Consider the following 18880-nt stretch of genomic DNA (forward strand, 5'->3'; position numbering starts at 1 on the left):
CAGCTTTTAAATTGTTTTTTGTGATTAGAAGTTAGTTTGGCAAATAAACGAAGTTAGTTTGTTAGTTTCAGTTTATTGACCAGTTATTACCTTAATTTGATAAAGAGGAGGTGAAACATTTCCTTTCAAATCAATAAGCTCAATTCTAGTTTGGGTGAGATTCCATACTATGAATATGATGTTATGATTGACATTTCTCGTTGCCTGATTCAATTTCCATCAATTTCAGGGGTAATCAAGAATAAAATGCAAAATAGGAGCATGTGTTTTTTTGTTACCTTTGGATTGTTTGACTCAAGACTTTTGCATCTAAAATTATACTATCATCAAATTGAAAATAATCCTTGTCCACTACAAGATTTGATATATCTATGAGAACGTGCATTCTTATCCTGTCCTAATTCAACTTTTTTATCAGCTAGACTATAAAAAATAAATTGAATATAGAGTTTTGGAGATAAATATGAACAGGTAGAAGAAAAAACTTGTATGCTTTTCATTCATCTTTCATTGCAAGCTCGTGCCTCTTTTTCTGCCCAACTTCCACAAGTAGAGTTAAGAGAGCTTCACAAACCTGTGACGCATCTCCTTCAGAAAGGTCATCATTTAGCGATGAATACACCATCCATGCGTGGTCTAATTTTCGTTTAGGTCGCACCACAACAGATCCAGGAACTTCTGCATCTCGGCAAGTCACTAGCCCATCACTCTTCTCACCATACCTCACCTGCAGTAACTGTGCAGAAGCAGCCATAGCCGCACCTAAGGGCATCACCACAGGGAGCTTCGTACTTTCACCAGCTGAAGCAACCAGGGGTAGTTCAGCGTGAGCAACATGAGATAATGTGGCTAAAACAGCAGGCGAAACGCTAGCTTCAGTGCGAAAAGAAACAACAGGGACTTCTTCTGGCAGATGATGCTTCTCTAAAAACTCTTTCCGCCTTTCATATGTCAAGTCTTCCAAGGCCCGCATGTCGCCCTTGTATTAATAAATGATAAATGGTAAGTTATATAATGTCAGACATTCACATAACTAGATACGATACATTCACATATTATGTAGCTTACATGAAAATAAATAGATACGATACAAAACCTAGCAAAACATAATTTAAGAGTTACTACAGAAAATAAGTAAGAAGGAAATGCTAGATAAGAACAAGATGGCAAAGAAAAGATACACATTTCAAGTGAAAACAAGGATCGAATAGGCGATAATACAAGAATTCAACATACTTTAATTACTTTACAGATAAGAATCTCAGTGACTTTCCGTAAATTCACATAATCACCAAGTTGTCCTTCTCGCAGAAGATCTGAAGCTATAGGAGTACCACCATAGGGACTTTGTGCTAATACCAATCCAGCAACTTTATCTTTCAAATCAGACCAGTACAATGATAAAGCAGCTGCTGCATCTACTCCTCCCTTGCTATGTCCAAGAAGCAAAACACGTTTCTTTGAACCCCAATAAATTTCCTCAATATACTCTTTTAGCTCTCTGGCATTTTTTTCAACTGAAGCCTAATTAATTAGCTTGAAATTCAGTAAGAGAATGTAAGAAAAGGAACACCAATACAATCTAAATAAAAATTAGAGTTAGCATTTTCCATAAGAACTACTACTACAATATACCTCACTATGAATCTTTGCAATATGACAGGTCAAACCCATTTTTGAAAAACTGATTTTCGTACTCACAAAGTAAAGCGGACCATGGTTACTGAAAAGACCTGCAAATTTAAGAAGCACAACCGTTAATAGCACATAAAAAATATTGGCCTTGCAATTCTACTATTTGCAGTGTAAATGATGTGAACTCAAAATATCTCATGAAGGATTCGTCACTGGATTTCAGAGCTATGCTGTGTGTGTGCGAATCATGGTCATTACTTTACCATGAGCACAATCCGCCACTTTACCTGGAATTAACAAATAAACCATTGAATTTGGTAACCTGTGAACACCGTGCCTGAGAGTAAGAAAAACTGAGTTAAAAAAACACTAACAAGAAGATTTGAGAAAAATAAAATCGATACAGTACGTACTTGATGCTGTCAAGAATTTCCAAGAACCTCTCTGTTCCTTCTTCAACTGGGGGCATTCCTTGAGCATGTTGAAGCCACCCTATATCATCTGCAGATCCACGAACAGTTCTTCGAGCACGGTCAATCAAACTGAAGTTATAAAAAGAAGTTTATCATCGCCAAGTCAGTAGTCAAAAGAGCTTTAAAAATTGGAGTATGGTTGTCCTAGAAAAACAGAATCGTAGCTTAAATGGAGAAAGCAACATCATGAATTTATACGACAAGTAGAACAGAGTAATAGTAGAGTTTAATCTCATGGATTGGTGGCCTAAGAAGTAAGTAGATAATATGGCAGAGCTTCCATTTCACATCTTTCAATCCTTTGGGTACAGTATTTAACCTAGGATACATTTAATAATATTTAGAAAGGGAGAAAATGATATATCTATATCATATAAATTGAGAACGATTCCATATCAAATACACCAAGATCAAATATCAAAGAAGTGACCCTAATGCAGTTAAGATACAGAGCATATTGCTGTGTTTATCATCTTGAAAAAATGCACCAATTATTAGTGTAGAAGATAAATTTCAAAACTCTTAAAAGTGGGACTACTAAGATAATGGTTCTTAAAAACAAATGTTCATGAGGTTATGTTCCTGTTGATATTTGGAGATACCAAAGGTTAGATGAAAAACTTATTTATCTAGCACACACTAGGTCTGATATTGCTCTAGGAGAGTTGTAAGTCAATTTATGCATTCTCCCTATGATGAACACTTGGAGGCAGTTTATTGAATCTTAAGGAACTTACAAACAAATCCTGGCAACGGATGGTACTTTAAGAAAGCCAATGAGAGGGATGTCTCTATCTTTACAGATGCAGATTGGACCGGATCCATTACTGACAAAAAATCCACTACTAGATATTGTGCCTATGTCTAGGGAAATCTGGTTACATGGAGAAGTATGAAACAAGATGTTGGTCGGAGTAGTGCAAAAGCTGAATTAAGAGCAATGTCTCAAGGAAATCAAATGAACTTAAGTGGATTCATAGAGTATTGAAAGTCCTAAAAATGATAGCTGATTTGCCATTAAAATTGTTCTGTGACATCAAGTCTGTAATAAGTATTGCTCACATTTGTTCAACACGACAGAACTAGGCATATTGTGACCGCCACTTCATAAATGAGCAAAATGATGTTGGGAATATATGCCTACCTTTTGTAACTTTTAATCAACAAATTGTTGATATCTTCACAAAGAGCTTGGTAAGATCCAATTTCATGCGATTAATATATAAGTTGGGCATGACAAATATCCATGCACCAACTTGACGGGCTGTAGGAGAATCGGGAAAATTTTGATTTGATTCTATGTGGATTTATTTTATTTTGTTACTATTAATCCTAATTAAAGTGAGAGCTACTCGTGTAATTGCTTTTTCTATAAATATAGTCCATGACTGTTGCAATAATAATAAGAAAGTACTATTACATCACTTTCTACAAAATGTTAGCAACATTTGATGTAACCTTTGTTACTTTTTCCTTTCACAATTTTTTGCTAAACCTTCTTCATTCATACTTCATGCCAAAAAAATAAAAATCGAAAATCAAACTGACTTAAAAAGGGGGGTGGGGAAGGGAAAGAAACTGTACACAACCACCTTCATATACTTTTAGCCTAATATATTGTGATGGAATTATTTCATGGATTTGAAGGATATATGCATGGTTTTACACTGACATCCAATGAAAATTCACTATTTTCCACATTATCCCTCTTTTGTAACTGCATTTTAAAATTGACGATACGGCTTGGAGAAATGGAGACCTCTCATCGAATATCAGTGTAAAATTGATTTGCACTAACCATGTATGCCTGTTAAACTCTTATTTCATTGGAAATTTCACAAAGATACAAATTGGAGAGTAAAACAAAATATTTTAATATCCAACAATGTCATATTATAACAGCTTAGTTTCATAATTTGAAAGAAGAAATTTTTAAGGACCTATCAGAAAAATCAAATTCAGATTGGGATGACAAAGAAATACCCTTGGAAAATGGAAATGCCACTTTGTCCTGTATTATTTGATTCAACAAGTGCACTGCTATTTTGTAAAGGATCTCCAATAGTAATCCTTGTGATTTCTTCATGCATAGGCAGAGGTACAGAAGTTGAAGTGGTAGATGATTCAACACTTGTTAAATTGTCTCTGTTTGAAGAAATAGGATCAATTTCCGTAGATGAAGATGGCTCAGTTTCTTTGGAAGAAAAAGCCACTAGTTCTTGTGCACGAATATCAGAAGCACCAGAGTACTTTGGAGAATTTTCTACTGAAAAAAAACAAACAAAATTTTTAATGTCTAAAAGTGCTAACGTCAAAGGCCTTGTAGTTAGTACAATTAATATAATTAAAAAAATATGTGAAACAAAGTAATTATAAATCAATTGCATAAGTTTTAACAAAAATTAAATAAGAAAACACGGGGAAATTTGATGCATCAGAGAATTGTGTAAGGAAAAAGCATGAAGTCAATACATGAGAGGCATTTGGACTCGACAAATTTAAAATAATGTATAGGGGAAATTTCATGAATAGAGAAGTCACTAATTTATGCCCACAGACTACAGCTGTTTTGAATACTTGAAAACAAAAGGAATAGCGGATTTCCAGAACCCCATTAGAACTACAATAAAATCTGAAGTGAAAACCACAATCAAATATTTTACATGGATTTTGCTAGAGCTAAGTTTTTGTAAGATTTAACTAGAGCACGTCAAAGTTCTAAAACAATAATTCCATTCTTCGTGGCTTTGCATCCTTTGCTTGTCCATTAAAAGAAATTTTATTTTTCCTGAAAGGTGACCGTAATATCAAAGCAATCTTATTATGTTCTACAATCTTCAACTTCAATTCCATTGTAAAATACAACATTTGAAGTGACACAACTTAAATGCATAATTTCTATTGAACCTAAAGGTAGATGAGCAAAGTACCCCATGCAATTTTTCTTGCAGATAAACCACATAATTATTTTTACAGGCCACATAATAATTCAGCTTCATAGGTTCCTTCATGTTTATGGAAAATTATAGGGACTGGCTGCGAAGTTCTTTAAACTTCTGAAAGGAGATTACTCATAATAACCCCCAGAAGAACTAGGGAAACCACAAAGAAGCTTGCCTGAATAGTCGGAGAAACAACCAGTTAAGAATGATGTTGTTTGTGAGAGATAAGAAGCAGCTTCACTGAGGGCCGGCACAGATGAAAATATATTAGGAATCAGCCCATCATTTGTCAAACCATTTTCCTGTGGTTGTGCCTGTTCCTGTAGAAGATAAGCTTAATTATTTATTATGAAAAACCAATAAAATTAGTTTCAATCAGCACAATCATGAAAGAAGGTGGAAATACTAAAAATAAGTAAAACAAAATTCAGTAGCGAAATACCAATAAATATTTGAACCAAAACCACCATTAATATGTTCTACAAATATTACACAACTACGACAAATTCATACTAAATATTTGGTTCATCCTGAACACTATTTTGTTTTAATTGTCTCCATGTCTTGAATGTTTGCTACATACCAAAATTATTTCTTTATAAAATATAAATGCATATGTTAAACCAAAATTTGCTCATTTAAATTAAATACGCTAAAATATATTGGATTAACAAGAAATCCTGGCTAACAAAAGTTTTGACTTTAAATAATTTGCTTATATTCCAAATTCGGAAAATATGTGACTCACAATTAAGGGTGTGGTTGATTCATCAGGCTGCGGATTCGGAGTTTGCACCATCGAAACTAGTTTCTGCCAAACACGAGAAATGAAGTTCATGTTGATTAAATCAAAATGCGATATAATTCGGCCGAAAAATAATAAAAGAATAAAAAAAAAAGAGAAAATTGGAAGTACAGTTACATTACATTGTTTATACCTTGTAGATTGTGATGAGAATCAAATTGATTCGAATTTGAAGAAATGGATTTGAATTGAGAATTAGAGAAAGAAGCACCAAGCAATGATGGAATTGAATTAATGTTTCTTTTCTTCGTTTCTTAACGATGCGGTAAGTACAAGGAAAATGATTGCTCGATCTAGCACTACGTCGTTTCGTGTCTTTCGGTTTTCATTGTAACTTTCAAATTGTCAATTTGGTCCCTACATATATTTTGTTTTTCACAAGATCCCTACATATATTATTCTTTTAAAATTTTAATCCCCTGTATTTTTTTAATTATAATGTTGATTTTTTTAAGGTTTTTTACGTTACCTTTAAAAATTGTATGTAATTTACCTATCGTCTTGATAAATCATCTATAATTTTTCAAAGAGAATTTATATCTCACTTTTTTTAATAGAGTTGAAATATTGATCTTTAATTTTTATTAAGTATTTTTGGCAATGCAAAAAAGCCTCAAAATTAAGAAATTAAATGTGTGCTAAAAATGAAATGATTAAAAAGATGAAGATTCATCTCATACTATAATTATAAATAGTTTACACCAATGTTTATGTTATGGACATCTTTTCCTTTTAGTCCTTGTAAAATAAAAATACAACTTTTGGTTCCTACAAAACTATCCAACAAATAGTTTTAATCTCCTGCTAAAACAAGATATATTTAATAATTCTTCAATTTTAAAATTTTTATATGATTTTTTGCAAGTATGTTTAGAACATTATAAAAAGTTAATCTACAAAATTTAGAATTTTTTAACTTTATATGAATTTTTTAAAATATAAAAAACTCAAGATAAAAATAATATGGAAGTAGAAATCGAAATTTAAACTCATATTTTGTCAAGTAAATTTTTATATTGTTGTAAAAATGTTTGCATATTCATTGGAAAAGGTATGTTTACTTAACAACATATATCAACATGCCTAAACCCTAAAACCTAATAGAAGACTCCTTCGATCCTCTCTTTAGTTTTATTTCTCTTTTCTTCACCTAGGTAATTACGAGCCAATTTTTGGTTTAAAATTACTCATCTAAATCAATTTTTCATTCTCTATTATTGAAATAAGTTATTTTCACACATATTTAAATTGTTTGTCATGTTTTTGTGTGATTTCGTTGTATTAATGCGACATTGTTTTGATATCCCGCCTTTTTGCGGTGTTGTTTTGATTTTTCACTTTGTTGTGGTGTTCATTTGGTTGCAAATTCAATCAACGATTTTAACATTTTCAATCAATTCTCCAGATGAATGAATATTTCAGACACTTTAATTTTGTCATATTTGTAGGCTTTAACATATTTATAGATATTTTATTGTTTTATGTTATTAATCTAGATGCTGTGAGTTTGCTCGCAGTTTCATTATTTTAATTTTTAGTGACTCTAAATTATATTGTTAATTGATATAATTTCTATTAATTTGAATGCATGAATACTATTTTTTTTTTATAAAAAAAACAAATTACCAGTAGTCTCTGACATTTTGTCAAATTTATGCCGTTACTTGTAGTGTTACATATTATCCAAAGGATTAATTGGTGTATTGGACAAAACTTTAAAAATTACAAATAAAACGATAGCAATGAATTATTTTCATATTTTATAAGAGGACAAAGTAAATAGAATTTGTAGAGGAGTGGTTGGTGATCACATGAATTTTTTATTTTTGGCTACTCTTATATTTTGGAGGTTTTGGCTACTCTTATATTTTGGAGGTGTGTCCGATCTAAATGGTAAAAATTTGGGTTATATATAATGGTTTAGAGTTGACCTTTTTCAAAGGGTTCAAAAAGATTGATATAAATTAGACTCAGAGTGTCTTTAATCATGAAAAATTATTATAACAAATATTTATGTTATGGATTTGTCACTCATATAAAGGAGATATTTGTGAAGTTGAATCATTTTAAGTTATCTCATATTCACCGTAAAACCAATCAAATAACATGTACATTTGTTAATTTCAGTATTTATTATTTTACAATCAATTGTGTTTTTATGTGATTTTTTATTTCTCTTCCCTCATCATGTTGGCCGACATGAATTTGATTATCTTTCCTAAAGATTTTAGTTCTGCTTTCTATTTTTTGGAGCTTGATCCTTTTCTTTAAAAAAAATATAAATAAAGAGTGAGAAAACTCGAAATAAATCAAGTGACTATTAAATGACTTGATTAGAGAAAATTTGCCCAATATTATTTTGCCTCTAGAAATTGGAGGGAGGCTTTAATAGGAGAACTTATGACATATTAAACCTTCAATAAATAAATAAATCAAACCCACCTATTTGAACTCTAAGCAAATATTGAAATTTTCTTACATTACTATATATATCGGTACCACTACCATGTGTATAAAAATTTCACCACCAATTTGATATATTTAAAAAATATTCCTATATTAAAAAACTCTAACAAAATGAGGATCATGTTTAGTACTCAATTATAATAAGAAAATATTGTAATGACATATAAGGTTGATTTAATAATTATAGTGAAAGAGGTTGAGTGATAAGAAAATCGTATGTTCGATCTATTTTCTCAACAAAAATATTAATAATATTAATTATTAACATTGACTTTTAAAAAATAATATTATTTGAATGATAATGACACGTCTGATCAAGCTTTATATTTGTTTATGTATTATATTATTAATTTTAATCAATTAAATAGTATTATTAATGAATAATTATTATTTATTTTATCAAATTTTCAATTTTTTAAATCAAAAGATTAATAATTTGGTGGTTCGAGGTCACATTAATTTATACTTAATTTCTAATTATAAGCATCCATTGACCCAAAAAATTATCCTTAAATATAAGTCCATTTTCAATTTACTAGATACATTTATTATATTTTTTCAAACATAATCCTCATTAATAATACTATTAATTTATCTTGAAATATGAAAATTCATTATTGAATATATCAATATATAAAAGACATTTTAGTCTATTTTCTATACAAAATTAATACATTATTACTACAAACTCTTTTAATAAAAGTAAAATTTGCGATAGAGAAAATATATATTAAGATTAAGATATTGAATCTAGAAAAGAAAAAAAAATTGTAACATTAATTAATTCTAACATAAATTCCTTTCATTCAATATTAATAATGTAATTTAGATTAATCAAGCTAAAAGATGTTTTTCTAAATCATTTTTATAATGTGTTTTTTCACGAGATTCATTTATAGACAATCTCACTTCCTCTGTCTCATTAACCATTGATTTTGGATCTATCTTATCTTTCAAACCAACTTCATCTTCAGCTTTACCCCAAAGCAGTACATACAAGCCAATGATCACTCCAATTGCACCTATCAAGCTAACAAACATGAAGTAAAATCATCATTTAATTAGATTAATATTAATGATTGAAATCTCCTATAATTCAAGTTATGATCAAAATTTTCATTAGCAGAACACAAATGTTACTACCTTCCAATGTATATTTCCTCATGAAGCAACAAAGCAGCCAATAGAGTGACAATGAATGTGAAAAGAGGATTAAACATAGCACAGAAGAGAGGCCCTCTCTTTGAAATGCACCAAGCTTGCAGAGAGAATGCTAATGCAGATCCTATTATTCCCTTCAAAATGCATTTATTATAATTACTTAGGCCACAAGTAATGTATTTTCATTTATATATACAAGCATTCTTGTATCATGATTCCACATACCGAATATAAAATGCAACCAAATTGAAAAAGAGAATTAATCTTCCATGCATTTAGGTCTGGCTCCAAGAGAAATGTCAGTACTGATGATTGTAATGTTGATATGAAACACATCCAAGCTGTAAATGATAAATAATTAGGATGGCTTGCATAAGCTGGAACCTGTTAGGAAGATACAATTTAAAGGGTGGTAAGGTTTTATATATAATAATTAATATATATAAGTGATGTTTATTGGCATAAAGTAAGTGAAATACCTGCAAAATGAGCCACATTGACCAGGCAACACAATTTCCAATAAGACACAAACATCCAAGCAACCAATTATCATCACTTCCAGAGGTTGTTGTGCCTATTATGATTGATTTTGAAGGAAGATTTTGTAAATTGAGTAGCTTTGGACCCTTCAAAAATGCTATACACACTGCTCCACTTACACATATCATTGAACCAACTATTTTGGCTATACTTCTCAAACTCTTAACATTCAATCTCTCCATTCTGTAATATATAATAATTCAAATTGAAGTTGAAATAAATGATTGAGTAACAAAAACATGTTGACTTTAGACATAAAATACCCTGCAAAAGCTGCTATTACAAATGTGAGTGCTGGAACAACATTGGACATGGCACTTGCAATTGAAGATGAAGCTAGATATAGACCCTCCAAATATAAATTTTGATTCAATGTAATGCTGCCACATAACAACATATTTAATTTGGATTAAACAAACCATTGTATCTCTAAACTAAACTTTTTCTCTACTTCATCCAATAAAGTTAACATAAATGTTATTTAAACACATATATACGTGACACCGTATTGACTATTCCTGTTTGCTAAATGCTTAGTGGATTGTCGATTATTATGTGTATTGTTCATGTTAAGTGGCTAACAAACCTAAAAAAAATTGGTTAAATCAATTCATTGTGGCTAATGAAGTACTCTTAATCAAATACCTCTGTATAGTTAATGAGATATGATACTACTTCATTGATAATAATTTAAATAAGTAATTTAATAATTTGCATTTGAGTAGTTTATGTAGTAATTTATGTTGTTAATGAGATAACCAATGCAAAATAACCCTTGATGCTTATTCTAAAAATAGACGAGTTTACTTACTTCCTCCCACTTATTTATTTAAAGGGCTTATATGGTATATTAAAAAATTAGCATATTTCAATAAATTTTAATAGATATTACAATAGTACGTATGTAAACAAATTAAAAAAAATTATTGATACAAACTCTACTTTTAATTGTATCGTAGAACTTATATTTATTTAACCGATCTAAATTTGCAAACCATAATTACATATTTGTGAAATACTGGGAATTGTTAACTTACTTCCTCTCGTTTTTTAGTGAGTGGAAATTCATAAATTATAACTAAAAATTGTCAAATATACCGTAAGAAGTAGGTTGTTACACCAACTAAAAAAAATAAATGGATATATATAGTCAACTTAAAGTTACGATACATTTGATAATTTTTTTATGTATAAAAATTTATTGACATATTAATTGATTATAAATTATTATTAAATTTTATATGCATGATCTATCTAATAATAATTTTCAATCAAATATTGAATTTTGTATTTTGAATATGCATAAATAATTTTTAATAGTGTAGCTAATTCGTCTCAATATATAAACAAAAACAAGTCAAATAAAATAGATGTATTTAGTCTAAATTTTAAATCAATTATATCAATTTTCTTTAACTAATTTTTATTTATATTTTTTGACGGAGGTAGTATATACACACATATACTTCTAGCTAATTCGGTAGTATGTTGAGAGTGTAACAACCCAACTCCTCTGACCGACACTGTTATTCACGGTTTTCTCATCTCCTTTTCTAGAATTGAAAATTAGCAAGAATTACTTTCCGTAGAATCGAACTCGGGACTTAAGGCTTAAGTCATCACTTTCATGCAAAGACATCATTTTTCATATTTTTCTTTTTTAAGTAGAGGAAAGTAGTGTAGTCACAAGTCGTTATTTCTCAACTCTAACAATCAAATTTTAGATACCACTTTGTAAGAGAAACGAAAATATTTATAAGAGAAAAACTCACAATTCGCACGTTGCTTAATATCACATACAAGATGATGTTTATATGTACAAATAGATAATTTTAGACACATTTTTAAGAACTTCTTAATTAATGCACACTTCTAAATATATTATACATTTTTCTATAGTTATAGCAGTTCTAAATTTCTACGTATCAATTCAACGTGGTTTTAGAATTATCCAATTTCAAATAAGTAATAACAAAAACAAACCCAATTAGTGAGGTGAAGAATATCAAGCAAGAACTCTTTAAATTTAAGGAGCACGAGGCAGAGTTTGATCTCCTGTCAAAAAAGAAATAAACAATAATTGATTAATTAATACACTTGACATGAGAGGGTAGGATAGAGTAATAATTAATGAATAGTATAACAAAATATATACCCTGAAAAATAAGCAATGGGAGCAAGAAGAATAGTTGCAAAAGCATGACGGTAGACTACAAATACTCTTGGACTCATACCCTGCAAAAGAGCAATTCTTGTGCCAAGATTCACACCTGCATATGTAAACTCTATCAACACCATAACCATTATTGGTAGGTAGTACTCTATGTCTATACTTCCCATCTTTGCTTAATTTCCAAAAACAGGATGCTGATGTTAAGTATGAAGAGAAGGAAGAAGCTTATTATATACATGTTCACTTTCTCAAGTTTTTAATATATATAAAAAAATATGTAGATTACGTCATTATGTTTAAGGTAGTCCATTATGTTTGAAAAATTATAATGTTAAAATATTTTTAATTCTAATGTCATTTCAATCATTTTTAATTTGAGATATTTAAAATGGTAATGTGAGTTTTGTTATTAATCGTAAAAATAACAATGGTAATAAATTTCATATGATTTCACGACATAGATTGAGATAATTTTGTGTTTAATTTCAAGAATCTTAAAATGTATCTCCTTTAGAAAATATTTATTTAATTATTTTTCTATAATTTGATTGATAAATTATGTTCTTATGATTATTGCAATCATAATCCATTCAGAATTATAGATGTTAGTTGAAAAAATTGAGAGAAGTTTGAGTTTTAATTTATTGGTTTGAGATTAGGATAATTCATGTAAACATTTACCAATACAAAAGACGAACTTGACACCAAAAGAAAGATAAATGATTAATTTGTTATTAAAAAAAGACTAATATGTTATTTTCGCGTAACTTTAAATTGTGAGATATATTTTTTTAAAAAAATATTTTAAAAATAAGTAAATTTTAATATTTTCATTATATTTTATAATTATTTTTAAAAGTAGTCCTAAATAATGTAGGCGAGAATGCACATTTTATTTTTATAAGATTCGAGATAATGTGAGCGTGTGCATTAATATTAACTAAAGTTTCGTTTATCTCTCACGTGATTCGGAATCAATACACATTGTTAGTATTGGTGTGAATGGAGAAATCCCATGTGAATCCTTGTGGGATTTATAACTGTTTATGTCCATTTTGTAACAATTTGTAGTTTGATTATTTATATAAAATGTAGTAAACGATGGGAGATGATGACTTAATACGACAGAGGGCGACAACCAGACATCAAATTAAGAAACAATATTAGTATTTTTCAAAGGTCATTTACGGTGCAAAATTAATAGATGCAAAATCAATATCCTTTATATTCCACACTTTTTTGTTATACTAATAGCATTTCTCTTCTAACACAAATTCTTTTTATTTAATATTAATAGTGTAAAGTAGATTCAAGCTAAAAGATGTTCTTGTAAATCATTTTTACAATGTGATTTTTCACGAGATTGATTTATAGACAATCTCACTTCCTCTGTCTCATTAACCATTGATTTTGGATCTATCTTATATTTTCCACTAACTACATCTTGAGCTTTACCCCAAAGCACCACATACAAGCCAATGATGACTCCAATTGCACCTATCAAGCTGACACACATAAAGCAAAATAATAATTTAATTAATTAGTTATATATGTCCATAATCTTCATTATAAGTAGTTAAATATTAATTAGTAGTACTTTCCAATGTATATTTCCTCATGAAGTAACAGGGCAGCAAAAATAGTAACAATCAATGTGAAGAGGGGATTAAACATTGCAGAGAAGAGAGGTCCTCTGTTTTTAATGCACCATGCTTGGAGACATAATACTAAACCAGATCCCATAATTCCCTGCAAAATATATTAATTACTACTATATGTACAAGTATTTTTATATTTTATTTATCATCATGGAAATTAATTCACATACTGAATATAAAGTGCAACTAAATTGAAATATAGAATTGATCTTCCATGCATTTAGGTCTGGCTCCAAGAATAATGTCACTAATGATGAATGTATTGTTGACAAGAAACATGTCCAAGCTGAAACTGATATGTAATTAGGATGACTTGCATATACTGGAACCTGAGGAAGATATAAATTAAAGGGTGGTAAGATTATATCTAAGACTAATTAGACTCAAATATACCTTCAAAGATTGTTTTTCTTAAATAGTGAATTTTTATACACACGAGCAACAAGTCCAACCCTTGATAATATGAATAAGTTATTCCAACACTCAATAGTAATTTAATATGCTTTTATTTTTTTGACAACAAATTTGTTTCAATCAACTTATCTATTAATTAACACTAATATATCTGAGATTGTTAGAGAAAACTTACTACAACACAACTTACAACATATTTGTTAACTATTTTCACCTTATTAGTTACAACAATTCTCCAAAATAATTTATGAAAATAGCTCATATTAATATGATTTGATTCTAATTTTGCTATAGAACTAAGTTATACATAAGTATTCATACTAGGGTAGTTTTACACTATATCTTGAAGAAAAAAAACTTTTTGCAAGTTGGAGATGTGATTACACTTAATTTTTTAACAAAAGAAAAAATGTTAAATTAATAAAAATAAAATAAAAAACTAAATTATATTAATAAAATCAAAAAAATACATTAAATAAAATTACATTAAAGTTAGAGCGGTTGAGTAGATATGCTTAAGAAAATAATGTGTTATAATATTTTAACAATTTCTTCTAATTTTGTAATCTATTGCAAATAAATTAACAACTTCGTCATATTTTGTTAACAACTCTCTCCTATTTTCCCCTTTTTCTCCGCCTAATAAAAAGAAACTAAAAAAATTAAACAAAATCCAATAAATATGAAGGGAAAAAAATACTTTACATGAAAAAAAAATCAAATTTTAATTAACCATACCCACTTAAATGTCTCTCAATTCTACAATTAGAATGTCATAATTGAACCAATTGAAGTTGTCACCAAAATGAAGATCGAACCTCAACTCGTTCTAAACGAATTTAGTTACAGATGTTAGATATTTTTTTTTAATATATTTACTTAACCGCATTAAATTATTTTTTTATTTAATATATATTATTTGATTTTATTAATATAATTTATTATTTTATTATTTATTAATATAATATTTCTTCATTTAAAAAAAATCATAATAAAAACACATGGTTACACTATTTAAAGAGGAAAAAAAGAAACTGAAGTGATGCATATTGACATAATATCAAATACCTGCAAAATGATCCAAATTGACCAAAATACACTATTTCCAATGAGAAACATACATCCAAGCAGCCAATTCTCATCACTTCCGGAAGTTGTGCCTATGATTGATTTTGAATGAAGATTTTCTGAATTGAGTAGCTTTGGACCCTTCAACAATGCTATACACACTGCTCCACTTACACATATTATTGTCCCAATTATTTTGGCTATACTTCTCAAACTTTTAATATTCACTCTCTCCATTCTGTAATATATAATTAATTATATATTCAAATTCAATTTGAAATAAATGATTGAGTAACAAAAACTTGTTGACTTTAGATATTAGTAACTACCCTATAAAAGCTGTTATTAAAAATGTGACTGCTGGAATAAGATTGGACATGGCACTTGCAATTGAAGCTGATGTTAGGTATAGGCCCTCAAAATATAAATTCTGACTCAACGTAACGCTGCAACATATCCCAATAGCAACAACATAAAATTAAGAGTGAAAAGATTAATCAATCTTATCAGATATTTTATTTCTTCTACTAGCTACATCAAATAAAAATTAATATTATATACTTAATTTAAGTTTTGATTTTTCTATTTTTATTAATTTAAGAAATTAGTTCTTATATTTTAAAAATCGATAATTTTGATCATTTTTCTAATTTTTAAATTAAAAAAAAAATAACAATTTAACATATTTTAAATGATTATGTATATGATTTTGTGATATATAATTATCATATGCATTAACTATTTATATGTCATTAATTAAATTATAAAAATGAAATATTTTTGAAGTTTAAAGTTAAGTTTTTAAAGATTTTTAGTGCAATTTCATGGATGTTAATCATTGTAAATCATCGTATCATATATAACATTATTTAAAACATGTCACAACATCATAATTTTAGTTAAAAACTTAGAATGAGTAACCAAGACTATCAAATTTTAAAAAAATAGATGGATCGATTTCATGAATTGATAAAAATAAAGAGACTAAATTTATAATTAATTTAATAGTATATGTTTAATTAATCTCTACTCTAGCGTTGTTATCAATATATATTACTACAACAAGTATTACATATGACAAAATATTAAAGGTTAATTATAAAACTTACTTCAAACGAATTTTGTAGTTTACATGATTGTAAATATGCATTTATATGTATTGATAGAGAGAATGGAAACAAACCCAATTATTGAGTTAAAAAATATCAAGGAAAAACTCCTTAAATTTAAGGTATATGAGCCAGAGCTTCTCCTGTCAAAAAAGAAAGAAACAATCAATCAATTAATTAATTAATATACATGACAACAATTAAGAAATAATTGTAGTTATAGGTAGCAAATTAAGTACCCTGAAAAATAAGCAATGGGAGCAAGAAGAATAGTTGCAAAAGCATGACGGTAGACTACAAATACTCTTGGACTCATACCCTGCAAAAAAACAACTCTACTTCCAAGACTCATACCTGCATATATAATTTGTATAAACACCATAGTCATTATTGACATGCAGTACTCTATGTCTAAACCTCCCATTTTGTTTTACAAATACACGTTGTTTATATGTTATAAATGAAGAGATGGGGAAACATATATATAAGAAAATTGTGCTGACATTTGATACTTTTAAATATTAGTAAATTTATATTTAATGATATCATTCTCAAAAGGCTTAATTGCAAATTTGTTTCCTCTGATTTTATCAATTATTTGAATTAATTTTTCTATTTTAAAATTCAACTATTTTAGTGTATTCTTAAAGTATTTCAATTAAAAAATGATGATGTGATATATTTTAAACAACGCGTCATATGATACAACGATATTGACTGATTAATATTCATAACATATAAATATTCACTCCAAAAATTTTAATTTCGATTTCAAAAATGATTCGTTTTTGTAATTATATTAATAACATATAAATAATTAATCTATCTAGATGCTTTTACATAATAAAATTGATTAAAGATATGTTAAATCATAATTTTTAATTAATTTTTTTGAAGAAGGAGCCGATATTGTCGGATATTAAAATAAGGGGACCAATTCTAAGAATTAGTGAAAATTAAAGGACCAAAATATCAATTAAACCTTCTCAAAATACTCCGAAATTAATATAGGTGAGAATACACATATAGTCCCTCCAATCACTATTATAAATTAAAAAAAAAAACCTACTTTTACAAGTAATAACAAATGTAGTTATGTTTAATTAATTTTTGAATTTCTTATAAAACAAAATTTAAATTTATTAAATTGTTTATTTTTAATGTCAAATATTTAACTATCAACGGTAAATATTTTGGATTAAATGTAGAGTGTATTGAAAATAATAATATTAAATGAGTCAAAAGTAAGTAAATGTTTTGAATTAAATGAAAAGTGTATTGAAAATAATAATATTCAATGAGTCAAAAGAAATTAATTTTTGCTTATAATAGTGACAAAAATATTTTATCATGAGATCAAGAATATGAATTGGACTGAGGCACCATCCTCTTATTCTACATTTTATTGATAAAAAAAATAAATAATATACTAAAGCTTTTTTATTAAATGTAAAGTTAAATAATTTTAACTATAATTGAAGTAGAGTATATATGTTACTCAGTGTAATATTAAAGAATATGACTTATGAATCAAATAATTTTAATTATAATTAAAATAAAAGATACTGAAGTGTTTAATACCATTAAAATATTTCCCCCTGCGGAACATATACGAGGATGAACTTATTTCACGAATAACATTTTTTACAATTATTTTATTTAATAACTTTTTGTAAATATTAAATTTCTGTATAGAACCATAGAGATATTTTTGTATATTTTATTTATTGATATTCATGAATTTATTTAGCAAAATGGCTTAATATAAAAGTAATAAATTGAAGATTGACATTTATTGAAATATATGCAATTTTTTTAATTTATTTTTAATTAAAATGTGACGTAAAATATATTGACAATTACTAACGAGTCTTGTCAAACATTACAAAAAAAAGTGATCAAAATATAGTAAATTCCATATCATTAGTTAGCGCGTGCAAAGAAAGAATGTAAAATATGAGATATGATGTTGACATACTTTATTAAATGAAGCATCGTTATTTTGCAAAAACCAAGATAGAACATAGTTTAAAATTTACATATTTTTTTAAGTTGAGTTATTTTATCAGGTGATTGATATACATCTTCAAGACCTTAACAATTACTAAGTTGCTTCTTTAGCGCAAGTTTATATACAAGATATTATTTTTTTACATTTGATAAGGAATTATTCGTTTGAAAAAAATTTATCCATCATAATTTTCTTTGGTTCAATTAATGGAGTTTGAAAGCCAACTTGAAGCTTTTATTTGATCAATTTTCAAAGTTAAATACGATAATTTATCTTTTTAAAATATTAGTGAAAATTAGAATATATTTTGTATCTAATGATATATTTACTTTTGAAGTTAGCTTTGATTTTACTTGTGTCAACTGCCATTGTTATAAAATGTCTCTGACGTGAATTTTGTGAAGAATTGAATGTGTAATCATATG

At 27.9% G+C, this 18880-nt stretch overlaps 3 protein-coding genes across 8 annotated transcripts; all 3 read right to left on the minus strand.

Annotated features, from left to right (window-relative positions):
• Positions 1–301: 301 nt before the first annotated feature.
• Positions 302–6160, minus strand: LOC101502605 (uncharacterized). 5 transcript variants are annotated; one of them, XM_027336932.2, is made up of 9 exons: positions 5989–6160; positions 5799–5861; positions 5226–5370; positions 4092–4371; positions 2049–2177; positions 1923–1972; positions 1636–1733; positions 1237–1524; positions 302–979 (listed from the first exon to the last, which is right to left on the minus strand). In XM_027336932.2, the coding sequence occupies exons 2-9, from the start codon at positions 5847–5849 to the stop codon at positions 497–499; spliced, it is 1524 nt and encodes a 507-aa protein (XP_027192733.1). In that variant the 5' UTR covers positions 5850–5861; positions 5989–6160; the 3' UTR covers positions 302–496. The 5 variants fall into 5 exon arrangements, with proteins under 5 accessions (XP_027192733.1, XP_027192734.1, XP_027192735.1 ...); XM_027336933.2 differs by having other exon boundaries at positions 4092–4374; positions 5226–5364; positions 5989–6159; XM_027336934.2 differs by having other exon boundaries at positions 4092–4374; positions 5226–5364; positions 5978–6159.
• Positions 6161–8996: 2836 nt separating this feature from the next.
• LOC101507140 (WAT1-related protein At4g30420-like) lies at positions 8997–12406 on the minus strand. 2 transcript variants are annotated; one of them, XM_004510068.3, is made up of 7 exons: positions 12178–12406; positions 12006–12077; positions 10286–10402; positions 9962–10205; positions 9708–9866; positions 9465–9616; positions 8999–9351 (listed from the first exon to the last, which is right to left on the minus strand). In XM_004510068.3, exons 1-7 carry the CDS (start codon positions 12360–12362, stop codon positions 9156–9158), a joined length of 1125 nt encoding a protein of 374 aa, XP_004510125.3. In that variant the 5' UTR covers positions 12363–12406; the 3' UTR covers positions 8999–9155. The 2 variants fall into 2 exon arrangements, with proteins under 2 accessions (XP_073220083.1, XP_004510125.3); XM_073363982.1 differs by lacking the exon at positions 10286–10402 and having other exon boundaries at positions 8997–9351.
• A 990-nt stretch (positions 12407–13396) lies between these two features.
• On the minus strand, positions 13397–16878 carry LOC140921013 (WAT1-related protein At4g30420-like). Its single transcript, XM_073370678.1, has 6 exons — positions 16684–16878; positions 16519–16587; positions 15665–15781; positions 15336–15573; positions 14024–14182; positions 13397–13944 (listed from the first exon to the last, which is right to left on the minus strand). The coding sequence occupies exons 1-6, from the start codon at positions 16866–16868 to the stop codon at positions 13783–13785; spliced, it is 930 nt and encodes a 309-aa protein (XP_073226779.1). The 5' UTR covers positions 16869–16878; the 3' UTR covers positions 13397–13782.
• Between the last annotated feature and the right edge of the window lie 2002 nt (positions 16879–18880).

This window comes from Cicer arietinum, chromosome 7 (assembly GCF_000331145.2).
Source record: "Cicer arietinum cultivar CDC Frontier isolate Library 1 chromosome 7, Cicar.CDCFrontier_v2.0, whole genome shotgun sequence".
Classification (NCBI taxonomy): domain Eukaryota; kingdom Viridiplantae; phylum Streptophyta; class Magnoliopsida; order Fabales; family Fabaceae; genus Cicer; species Cicer arietinum.

Coding starts and splice junctions, on each gene's coding strand:
- LOC101502605 (XM_012718548.3), bottom strand. CDS start 5,849: ATGGTGCAAACTCCGAATCCGCAGCCTGATGAATCAACCACACCCTTA. Junction 1,973..2,048: donor GAAATTCTTGACAGCATCAA/GTACGTACTGTA, acceptor TCTTACTCTCAG/GCACGGTGTTCACAGGTTAC. Junction 980..1,236: donor TTATCTGTAAAGTAATTAAA/GTATGTTGAATT, acceptor TATTAATACAAG/GGCGACATGCGGGCCTTGGA.
- LOC101507140 (XM_004510068.3), bottom strand. CDS start 12,362: ATGGGAAGTATAGACATAGAGTACTACCTACCAATAATGGTTATGGTG. Junction 10,403..12,005: donor TTCTTCACCTCACTAATTGG/GTTTGTTTTTGT, acceptor GTTATGTGGCAG/CATTACATTGAATCAAAATT. Junction 9,617..9,707: donor TTGGTTGCATTTTATATTCG/GTATGTGGAATC, acceptor TGCATTTTGAAG/GGAATAATAGGATCTGCATT.
- LOC140921013 (XM_073370678.1), bottom strand. CDS start 16,868: ATGGGAGGTTTAGACATAGAGTACTGCATGTCAATAATGACTATGGTG. Junction 15,782..16,518: donor TTTTTTAACTCAATAATTGG/GTTTGTTTCCAT, acceptor GATATGTTGCAG/CGTTACGTTGAGTCAGAATT. Junction 14,183..15,335: donor CAATTTGGATCATTTTGCAG/GTATTTGATATT, acceptor TATCTTCCTCAG/GTTCCAGTATATGCAAGTCA.